This window comes from Arachis duranensis, chromosome 1, assembly GCF_000817695.3.
Source record: "Arachis duranensis cultivar V14167 chromosome 1, aradu.V14167.gnm2.J7QH, whole genome shotgun sequence".
Classification (NCBI taxonomy): Eukaryota; Viridiplantae; Streptophyta; class Magnoliopsida; order Fabales; family Fabaceae; genus Arachis; species Arachis duranensis.
This window is the reverse complement of record NC_029772.3, coordinates 27,731,685-27,744,184: the sequence shown is the minus strand read 5'-3', so window position 1 is coordinate 27,744,184 and position 12,500 is coordinate 27,731,685. Positions and strand designations below refer to the sequence as shown.

Here is a 12,500-nt window from a genome sequence, read left to right as displayed (position 1 = left end):
TAGGTGTCCCCGAGAATGCCTGTCATAAGCATAAGAAAGCTCGATCGGAGTTCCTTTCTTTAGGAACCTATTTCCTCTAGCCCCCCGCCTTTCTATTCTCTTTCAGATTGAACCTTCTTGGTGTCCAAGGCTTCTAAACCTTCGATGAGGTGAAGGCACGTATTCGGATCTGACCCTAATGTCCAACTATAGGTCTTACCAAAAGTCCCTTAACACATATGTGTTCCCTAAAGAAGAATTCTTGAACAGCAAACAACCAGTTCAGATATTCACGATACTGGATTCGAACCAGTACCAAGCTACTTCCCCTTGATGTAGACCGCGAGTCAATTCCTTATGTGGAGGGCAGAGACCTCTTTTTTCCTTTGAGAGTCATCAGAGAATGGGAGGCGCGTAGCGTACGTCATATGCTTGCCTCTTCAAGAGCAGCAGGGCTAGACAATTGAATTGCCTTGATTTCTCCACAACGAAATGTGATATATAAGCTAGAATCAAGTACCAACAAAGAAGAGGCTGCACGAGGTGCAAGAAGAAGGGCAAGTCCTTCCTTAGCTTAAAAAGTAAGTTCTTATCATACCCTTTCCCCTTACTCTAACATCACCCTCATTGGGCTATGGACTGACCTAAGACGAAGGAAGCTTAGTGCGCAGAGCGTCGGGAAGCTTCATGCTATGCTCGAAGAAGAGGAGTCCCAGGATCAGGCTAAGATTGATGAAGATGAAGTTAGGAAGATGGATGCCTTGTGGTGAATGGAACGAGGTAACTAAACTATTCAGAAATCAGAAAGACGATATCTCCGCGACCCCTACTCTAACGAGGAGCAGCTGATCCAACAGAAGGGCGAGCCTTTTTAGCTATGATTATACTCGTGATTTGAGCTACATTATGTGCTTGTGATTCACACCACGACTACCCTTGCAGAATGGGACTCCTTGCGGGAGCATACGCAGGGAAGAGGGAACAAAGATCCTTCTCAATTCTTTCACTGCAGATAGCAAGCATCAAAAAGAAAGAGTTTCATCAGTAAGTTCCTCCCCGCTTCAAGAGACCGAAGAAGGTTCAACTAGCGCTTAGAGTTCGGTGCGAGGATCAACTCCGTACCCTTCCTTCAGATACGCTTTGCACGAGATGAGACAGTGTAGATAGATCCGGATAAGAAGGCACACATTCCTAAGACTGGTAATTGCCTCAATGAGGAAAAACAACAACCTAAAAGGCGGACTAAGATAAGTTATTCAGCTAGGTAATGCGTTAAAGAGCCGTTATGTAGAAAAAAGAAAGCAGACATGCACACGAAAAGACTTGCAACAGTAAGGTAAGGCTTGACTTTCCCCGCCACTCCGTCAAATAGGCTTAATGCCTTACTCTAAAGGAGGAATCCGAAAGAATCAATCATCTGTATATATGCATGGCCTTGATCGACACGACAGCAAGACAAGAGCAGGGAAGGACTGGTATTACCTGTTGTTGAGGAAGAGAAGTAGACAAATAAATCTGATGCTAGTCTTTTGCCCCTGTTAGCACTTTCCTGAACCGTCTTGTCGGAGGTATCTTTGTAACAAACAGGTTCTACCACCTGGCTTAGTTTAGCTGAGGACAGGACAGCATACGGCTCAAGAGGAGTGGGAATAACATGTTCCGTGGAGTTTGAAAGGGGGTGGCCCGCTTGCAAAATAATCTTCTCGGCTTCGAGGAACTTTCTATGTTGCTCCCCCCTTCTTAGTCAATGGGAGAGGGAGGAGTCTATCCCGGAGGCTTCTTGGCCTTGCTTTCCTCTTGTCTATCTTGTCTGTTTCTGTTCAGAATCACGGTCCCGTTCCCTGCCAAGTCTTGGGCGCTCTATCTGCATATCCCCTGGATGGGGTTCCCTTTGAGATTCTGCTTTCTGCATTATATTATCACCCATTCTGGGAAGGTCATTGCGTGGTCAAGAGACGACCGTGGTGCGTGAGAGGTATTTCCCGAGCTGTCGACAGGATCAGGTGAGTTCTTCCATAAAAACAACTATCACGAATGAGAATTTAACTAAAAGAGAGGATTCTAAAGATCTCGATGAAACTAAAAAATGCAAACATTTATGGATTGAATGCGAAAATTGTTATGGATTAAATTATAGGAAATTTTTTAAATCAAAAATGAATATTTGTGAACACTGTGGATATCATTTGAAAGTGAGCAGTTCAGATAGAATCGAACCTGATGAAAAAAATGGGATCACTTCTTATGGACTCGTTGAGAATGATTCTGATCTAGTTCATGGCATATTAGAAGTAGAAGGCGCTCTGGTGGGATCCTCACGGACAGAAAAAGGTTGCAGTCAGTTTGATAATGATCGAGTGACATTGCTTCTTCGGTCCAAACTAAGGAATCCCTTAAATATGATTCAAAAAGGATCTTGTTTTATCGTTGATCAGAGATTTCTCTATGAAAAATATGAATCGGAGTTTGAAGAAGGGGAAGGAGTCCTCGACCCGCAACAGATGGAGGAGGATTTATTCAATCACATAGTTTGGGCTCCTAGAATATGGCGCCCTTGGGGCTTTCTATTTAATTGTATCGAAAGGCCCAATGAATTGGGATTTCCCTATTGGGCCAGGTCATTTCGGGGCAAGCGGATCATTTATGAGGAAGAGGATGAGCTTCAAGAGAATGATTCGGAGTTCTTGCAGGGTGGAACCATGCAGTACTAGACACGAGATAGATCTTCCAAAGAACAAGGCTTTTTTCAAATAAGCCAATTCATTTGGGATCCTGCGGATCCACTCTTTTTCCTATTGAAAGATCAGCCTTTTGTCTCTGTCTCTGTGTTTTCACATCAACAATTCTTTGCAGATGAAGAGATGTCAAAGGGGCTTCTTACTTCCCAAACAGATCTTCCTACATCTATATATAAATGCTGGTTTATCAAGAATACGCAAGAAAAGCATTTCGAATTGTTGATTCATCGCCAGAGATGGCTTAGAACCAATAGTTGATTATCTAATGGATTTTTCCGTTCTAATACTCTATCCGAGAGTTATCAATATTTATCAAATATGTTCCTATCTAACGGAACGCTATTGGATCAAATTCGGAACGCTATTGGATCAAATCACAAAGACATTGTTGAGAAAAAGATGGCTTTTCCCGGATGAAATGGTTGTTGCTATCTGCTCCAATAACGAATCATTGGTTTAACTGAATAACTAAATCAAATAGATAGACCTTTCTTTCTCTTTGTCTCAGGTTGATAGCTCTTCTCAATTGAAAGATACCCTATATTGATAATACACATTCCAGTTGACCGAGCCTAATTCTAATTGTTTTGTTCCGAAGCAAAGATATCCACGGGGCGGTTTGTCCTATTCAGATATTCACGACCAAGAAGTACTGAATTCTCTTTCTTTTCGGATAGCCCTGAAAGGAGAAGGAAGGTTGGAATGCCAACAGGCGTCTATTATGGAATTCACCCGACCCGAGAGTACCCATTTGGGGAACGTCCGGTGCAAAAGTAATTGAATGGATAAGTCGCCAATCCCTAAAACGGACTATGTAAATACAATATGATGATAATGCCGCGGTTGTCATTGATCAAGAGGGAAATCCAAAAGGAACTCGAATTTTTGGCGCAATCGCCCGGGAATTGAGACAGTTAAATTTCACTAAAATAGTTTCATTAGCACCTGAGGTATTATAAGAAAAAACATTTTATTATTTAATGAAAATGAAATAGATAAATTAATAAATTATGTCTTACACATATATCTAATTATTAATAAAATTGGATTTCGTTTTTTATTTTTTTAATATATATTATTCTTTTTGAATAAAAATAAGTATAAAAATAAATATAGAAATATAAAAAGAAATATATAAATAAGATATTATATAGATATCTTTCTATTAAAGATATATAAATATACTAGATATCTTTCTTTAATTTTAACTAAAATATTTTCAAATTATATTACTCTAATATATATTAGAAAATATAGAACACGGAGCATGCTGATTATATCAAAAGTAAGTAAAGGGTAACATTTATTTTCCTATGGGTAAGGACACCATCGCCGACATAATAACCTCTATACGAAATGCTGACATGAATGGAAGAGGAACGGTTCTAATACCATGTACTAACATTACTGAAAACATTGCTAAAATGCTTTTACGAGAGGGTTTTATTGAAAACGTGAGAAAACATAGGGAAGGGGGAAATCTTTTTTTAGTTTTAACTCTACCATATAGAAGAAATAGAAAAGGATCATCTAAAACGCGTTTGAATTTAAAACGGATCAGTACTCCTGGTCTACGAATCTATTCTAATTATCAACAAATTCCAAGAATTTTAGGGGGGATGGGAATTGTCATTATTTCTACTTCGAGAGGTATAATGACAGATCGAGAGGCTCGATTAGAACGAATCGGCGGAGAAGTTTTATGTTATATATGGTAATCTTTCTGATATCCGAATTATAGAAAAAATTCTATCAATTTTTGTAAAAAAGTAAAGAGAGATAAAACAAAACACAAGTCTCTCATATCACTCCTCATACCTTAATGAATGCGTGAAATGGGTTTAACAGGAATTGTTATAAAGAAACGGATTCATGAGGGTTTAATTCAATATTGCTGAATCAATTTCCCCTGTGGGGTATGTTCGGGGTTGGTTCATTTATTTTCAATTTTAAATAATGAAAATATCAGTCTAGGCTATATTTCTGAAAAGGTTCAACATACTCTTTATATATATTTCTACCACAGAGAAATAAAAAATGCAAGTATAAATTCTTTAATTAGACTTTTTTTTAACTTCAATATTATTGGTTTTGAGGGGTACGATTAGAATAGAAGTTAAAAATTGAAGGAAACCTTATTTTCTTCCATTAAAATGGATCCGAGATTAAGTTGAAGGAATGATAAATATGAAAATACGGGCCTCTGTTCGTAAAATTTGTGAAAAATGTAGATTGATCCGTAAGATTAATAAGATTAAAAATTATCGGATGGTTCTGAATTAGACCAATTGAATTCTGTCCCCATGCCGCCTATTGCTACTAGTGGAGTAAGGTTAATCTAAGAGTTTAAGTCTTACAGGATTGACGAAAAATAAAAAATTGATCGAAAAGGAAAATGCAATGTTTATTGTGGAACCAATTCGTCTGTCTAGAGAAAAGGATGAACAATTTTATATACATCAAACCATAGGAAAGCAGGATTCCAGAGCTTTCCAAGCATATATGGCACTACATGGTGGACACTAAATTTGAGGGAGAAAACCTGTCCCGAAACTGCAAAGATGAACATGGTATCAACCTGTAGTAAGGCCAGCTGACCTCTTCACCTTCCAAGAAGTGTAACTCGAGTTGTAGAACTCAAAATGATGTGCTTCCAAAGGCATTAGAAAGTAGACATTCAGGGATTTCCAACAATACATAATAGTATGGGGTCGACATTAAGTTTGAGCTCTAGAACCTGGCAACATTAATCCCCTAAACGTTAACGTTATTGGCACTCACTTTTGCCAATAATGCCAGCGACTATGCCAGCGACCCTGTCCCCTTCAAAGGAGCATAACTTGAGTTACAGAGGTCCAATTGAGGTGATTTTAGTTGTGTTAGAAAGCTGACATACAGAGCTTTCCAACGATATATTATGGTCTATAGTGGGCATGAAATTGAAGTACAAACAATAGGCATCGTTTAAGCCTTAAAAACACCAACCGGGTAGCAAGTGTGACGTTAGCCACAATAACTTTAGCACTAACGCCACACTTGTAGCGTTGGTATGACTAACGGTAACATTAACGATTACCACCTGGACCTTAAATTTATTCACTTCTCTTTCAAGGACCACCCAATCTCAAGGAAGCAAGCCCACAAGTGTCAACCAATCATGGCCACAAGAAGCATCTAGAATAGGAATTTTCATTTAATTATAATTTGCTTTTAATTTCATTTCATTTTGTAATTTAGGAGAGCCTATATAAGGGCCTTAGTTTTTACATTCAAGGAATTCTGGGAGCCGGGGATTGAAGAGGGGTCTTCGGACTCCCTCCCCTCCTACACTCTTCTTCCTTTTCTCTTTTTTTTTTTCCTTTTTCTTAGTAGTAGTTAAATTTTAGTTTGTACTTTTCATTTATGAACTTTGAAGTTTCAATTTCAGTTTTAATCTTCATCTTTATTTTTCTGCACTTTCTTTCTTTTCTATTTGGTAGAGCAATAAACAACTAACTCTTTTCATTGGGTTAGAGAGCTCTATTGTGATTTAATGGATCAATTGTAGTTTTTATTTTTCTTCTTCTTTCTTTTCTCTTTATTTTACTAGAGAGCTTTTGATCTTCATCTAATTGGGTAATTGTCTCGGAAGAGGAATTGCTCATACGTGGATTTCCTCTGAACCTTGGAAGAGGAATGAGGAAATCATGCTAGAAATGCTCTCTCATATTGGATTAGGTTGGGGGTTGGATGGATATTGTGACATTTAATCCTACCAATACTTTGATCTATGAATGTGTGTGGTATAATCAGTGACCAAACTTCATCTCTTCCCATGAGCAATTAAATCAAGGAATTGGGAAATTGTTCAAGCTTAGAGAGATTGGATTGCCAAGGAATTGGGATCCAATCACTTAAGATTACCAAGGAGATCAATGAATGCATTGATTGAGGAAGAGATGAGAATGAACTTGATCTGGAAGATTGCAATATCTCTTGATCCCAATGTTCATTTTATTTTTAGTACTTACATTTACTTTTCTTGCCATTTTACTTTTCTGCACTTTATTGCTTTCTTTACTTTTATGCCATTTACATTTCCTTATTACTTATCACTCTAATATGATTCATCTAACTAGGATAATCAATTAACCATTGATTGCTTAATCCGTTAATCCCTGTGGGATTCGACCTCACTCTATTGTGAGTTTTTACTTGACGACAATTCGGTATACTTGCCAAAGGGAAATTTGTTGAGAGTCAAGTTCCTGTGCATCAAGTTTATGGCACCGTCGCTGGGGATTAATTGTGATTAACAAACTACCGGTTGATTGATCTACTAGATTAGACACTTTTCTTTTGTCTTTGTTTTCTTTTGTTTCTTTATTTTCTTTTGCTAACTAACTGTTTGTGATATTGTCTCACTAAGAATCCCTCATTTATTACAATGGAGATTCCAATTTCTTTTGGTGATTATTGTTTGAGACAGATCTTTTTACAGGAAAGAAAGGAGCATCCATCATATTGTAGTCAATCAAATTTCATGGGAAACTCTCCACCACCATAGAATGATCCACTTTACTATGCTCATGGTGGGTGGGAGTATCAAGAACATGAAATGGGGTACTTTCCAGAGCCACAAAATGGTCCATATTTTGGTGAAACTGATCACTACTCAAGTTGTGGCTGGGAAGATCAAAATCAAAGAGATTTCACTCATTCATACCCCGTTCATCAAGAGCCATCACCTCTCAATTATACAACCTCACCTCCAAGTTTTACATGCCTAAATTCTTCATCATTTGAGTATGCCTCAGCACAAAAGTCTATCCCAAATCCATACAATTCATTTCACCATCCACAAAACTCAATCCACTACCCACAAGAGTTATACCACTTTCAGAATACACAACCACAAAACAACCAATTCCATTCACAAGCCAACCCCGACCAACCATTACAACCTACCCAACCTCCTTTAGATGGACTTGCTAGGATGGAATTCATCATTGAAGAACTCAAAAAAAGTAGAGAAGAAGATAGACTCGCTAGGATAGAACTCCTCCTTGAAGAAATAATAAAGACAAATGAAGAGGAGAAAATAGCAAAAAGGGACCATGAAGAAAAATTGAGACAGAATGCACAACTCTATTCTGAAGAACAATTCATTGAAGAGCTGAGATCACAAAAAGAGACCACTTCACTCTCTCCAGAAACATAGGAGTTCATTCAAAGGTCAAGAACAAGGGAGGAATCAGAAGAACAAGAAAAAGAGGCAGCCGTACCAAGTGAGATTCATATGAAGAAGGAGGAGGTTGTGAGAATATATAAGCCTAAGGCTCCATACCCACAGAGGTTACTAGTGGTGACAAAGGAACATGTAAACTCACTCCCAAAAGACTCAATGCAAAATCATGTAGAAGAAAGGGAGGAAGTCAATCAAGGGAGTCCACACTACTCCAATAAAATAGAGAGTTGTATGAAGGGTGAGTTCATTTAACCACCAATTCAAGAAGCACTTGATGAAGAGGATGCTCCAACCATTATACAACACCCAAGTCCTGAAATCAAGGTGGTGAAGGCAATCAACATGAGCACTAAAAAGAGGATGGTGACCAAGAAAAGAAGGACAATATCCATGAAGAAGAAAAGGTCAACCAAAAGTCATCCCACCCCTACCCCAACAAGCAAGTTTACTCAATCTAACAACAAAAGAAAGCTTGCTGGGGAGAGGCACTCAAAACAAGGGGCATTAACTGGCTCCTCTTTCCTCTTGAGGTCATTACTCTTAACAAACTGGAAGAAGAGGAAGAAATTCATGAACAACATGTCAAGCTAATGACATTAAAAGAGCACTTGTTGGGAGGTAACCCAACCGTAGGTAACATTTCCTTGCTTTGCTTAGTTTACTTTCAATAATTTGGCATATGATTGCATTCTAAGTTTGGTGTTGCCATGCAACAATTTAATTTTCAATCTTCACTGGGTACTTGCAACATTCTAAATTGAGAGTGTCACACTAAGTTTGGTGTTGCCACTTATCTTTCATGCAAGGTACCAAGCACACCACTTATTAATGCAATCAAAATGTCTCTATTTGTATCTCTTGTGCCTTTATTGTATCCTTAATCTTGCTTGCTGAAACACATGCATACTCACACTTTATTCTAAGACATTCATGATCCATCATAGACCTCATCACTACTGTTTTTAATTGTTGCTTGAGTATAAGCAATCATTCTAAGTTTGGTGTGGGAAGGGGAAGAATAGGAGGAAAAAGGCAACAACAATGAAGATGAACTACAAGGTGGTAAAGTTCTTTTTTTCTCTTACTTATTTCCAGCACTTTAAATTGCATGATTATCTTCTATTTTCTTTGTATGCATGTGTGATTACTCATTGTGAATAAGCATAATTTGATATTTGATTTGTAACATGTTGCTATAATATCATGATTATCATCTTGAATTTTACTTGCACCTAATATCTCTAAGAATGTAAAAAAAAATCATTCTTTTGAAAGAAAAATGTTGAAGAATTTTATAAATCTTGGGGCAAGCAAAAGATTAAGAGGAGTGGAGGTTCTGATTGTATGATTGTGTATTGAGGTTGCATGTTTGTGAAAACTTGCATGGGAGCTCATAGACAGGAAATGAAGTTTAGAGAATTATTATGGAATTTCTCAAACATCTATTGATCCAAGAAGTAGTAACAAAAGAAAACAAAAGAAAAAGAAAAACAAAGAACAAGCCCAAGGCTCTGAGCATCAATTACTAGGAAGAAAAAGAAAGAAACAAGAACTCAAAGAGTTATTATCCTAGTTAAATGCTTGTGGTGGATTTGTATCAAAGAGAGAGGCTTGAGCAAGTAAATCCTAAGGGGTGCTTCAACACCTAATACCTTAGACCAACCGGTTTGGGAGTATTGATTGAAAGCTTATCTTAAAAAGCCGCTTTGATACATGACACCTAGAGTCGAGGCCAAATTCCACAAAGAAAGAAAAATGTTAGAAAATAAGTGCTGCTTCAAGGTGACAATCTATAAAGAGGATTCCACAATATCATTTGAATGGAAGTCCTAAGATCTAAGACTTCCAAAATATGAGGATTAATGAGCACTGGAATCCTTGCATAAGCATACAAATTAGAGTTCACCCCACTGTCACTTATTCACTTCACTCACTAAGGCATCATAAGCAATTCTTCAATACATTCCAATTAAGAGAATTCTTTGTGCATAGTTCTTTTCTTGCTTGGGGACAAGCAAGATTTAAGTTTGGCGTTGTGATGCCAAGGCATCTTGGCTAGTTTTACTAGCCATTTTTTGTATGCTTTAGGTTGGTTTCATGCATTTTCTTAAGAAATAAGCAAGTATTTGGTTGAAAATGCAATCATACCATGATTCAAGCAAACATTGTGAATTTTGAATGATTTCATAAGAATTATGCATGAATTGAATGATAAAATGGATGATGCATGATCCCATGATTAAGAGCAAGACTTTGATGCATTTTGTTTGATTGATTTCAGGTAACAAGAAGCAGAGAAGAGCCACGTTAGTGGCTACGTTAGTGTCACTAACGTGGCCATTAACGTGGAAGAAAAGAGAATCCTCAATGTTAGTGAAAAAGTTAATGGCATTAACTTTGAAGAAGGAGAGCATGGAACGTTAGTAGTAAAAGAAAAAATCACTAACATTAGCAAAGGGCAAGAAGACCCACGTTAGTTTCCATGTTAGTTACATTAACGTGGGAACTAACGTGGAAGGAAAGGGAAACTCCAATGTTAGTGGAAAAAGTGAACGCCACTAACGTTTGCGAAGCCAAGAACACCCACGTTAGTGCACATTAACGTGGAAAAAAGGAGGCAGCTATGAAAGTTAGTGGAAAAAGTGAACGCCACTAACGTTTTCAAAGCAAAGAAGGCCTATGTTAGTGGCCACGTTAGTGCCATTAACATGGGCAAAATATCACCTGGCAGCCTGACCATGCCTTCTTCAAACAAGAATAACTTGAGCCACAAAGCTCCAAATGAGGTAATTCTATTGGCATTGGAAAGCAGGATTCCAGAGCTTTCCAAGCATATATGGCACTACAAGGTGGACACTAAATTTGAGGGAGAAAACCTGCCCCAAAAGTGCAAAGATGAACATGGTATCAACCTGTAGTAAGGCCAGCTGACCTCTTCACATTCCAAGAAGTGTAACTCGAGTTGTAGAGCTCCAAATGATGTGCTTTCAAAGACGTTGGAAAGTAGACATCCAGGACTTTCCAACTATATATAATAGTATAGGGGTGGACATTAAGTTTGAGCTCCAAAACCTGGCAATATTAATCCCATAAATGCTAACCTTATTGGCACTCACTTTTGCCAATAATGCCAGCGACTATGCCAGCGACCCTGTCCTCTTCAAAAGAGCATAACTTGAGTTACAGAGGTTCAATTGAGGTGATTCTAGTTGCTTTAGAAATCTGACATTTAGAGCTTTCCAACGATATATAATGGCCTATAGTGGGTGATGACAAGTCATCATATACCCATTTTTCAAGCTAATTTCACTTGTTTCACTAGTCTTTATGCACTTTCTTGCATCCTAAGTAAGTAATTTGGAATGAAAATGCATGACTTCTTTAAATCAAACAACCACCATTAAATTGATGCTAAATCATGAGGTTTGAGCTAAAATTTATTGATTTTTAATGAATTATAAACCTTATGAGTTTAGAGATACTTTGATTGGTTGTTTTGGTTTCTTGTAGGTAAAGAAAGGAAGAAAAGAAGAAAAACGTGGCTTAGGAAGTGTGGCCAAGAGATGAGAAGTGTGGTGCAACATAGAAGGAAGAAGCAAACACTGCCCTCCACAAGAGCACATTGTAAGGACCAAAGGAAGCAAAAACTCTGCCCTGCCCTCCTCAAGAGCAATATCGGGCTTTCATGAAAAATAATTCAAAGGAAATTGCTTCCTAGTGTTGCCTATGGGTTTCGAACCCAAGAACAAGGAGGAAAGGAGTAGCGCTCAAATACAAGGAAAACAAGCAAAACTTAGCTTGTTTTCAATCTCCAAGAATCGAACACAGCACCATGAGGAAGAAAGGAACTAGGCGTTACTTTGGTGCAAGGAAAACCAAGGAAAAAGGAGCAGCGTGTGCCTCCACCGAGTTTTGAACTTGGGACTTCACCCATTGGCAACATTGCCCTGCCCTCCACAAGGGCAGGGCAGGATTTCTTGGTGCATGGCTAGCGCACAAATTGGCACGGGCTTGAGCACTTGGCGCGCAACATGGACGCACGGGCAGCAAGGCATGGCGCACCATGGCAACACTGCCCTGCCCTCCACAAGGGCAGGGCAGCATCCTGACACAGCACACGCACGCACGAGACTTCATCACACAATTTCCCTGCTCTGCCCTCCACAAGGGCAGGGCAGCCTCCTGGAAGCTACTTTCTCATGGGCTGAAAATTGGATTAAAAATCCAATTTAATTCATTTCTTCACCAAATAAAAAGCCCATCCACATTCCAAAATCCAAGAATAGAAAGTGTATAAATAGGAGATAGTTTGATGTAATTAGGACCTCTTTTTGATTTTTTGAATTTTCACATCTTTAGACTTGATTTTTCGTTGAGAGCTTGGAACTGAGATTTTAGAGAATTGGGAAGGAGAATTGATCTCTCTTCTTCCTCGTTCTTGCTTGAGCACTTTTTACTTTTCTTGTTTGAGTCTTGGGTGTGAAGAATTGAGGAATTTCTGTCTCAATCTCCATTCAAGATCTCTTTAATTTCCCTTCTGCATAATTGAGTTGAAT

At 38.3% G+C, this 12,500-nt stretch overlaps 1 protein-coding gene across 1 annotated transcript; it reads left to right on the top strand.

Moving 5' to 3' along the window:
• Positions 1-2,135: 2,135 nt before the first annotated feature.
• LOC127747730 (protein Ycf2-like) lies at positions 2,136-2,690 on the top strand. The gene has a single exon (XM_052262193.1). It carries the CDS (start codon positions 2,136-2,138, stop codon positions 2,688-2,690), a length of 555 nt encoding a protein of 184 aa, XP_052118153.1.
• Positions 2,691-12,500: the final 9,810 nt, after the last annotated feature.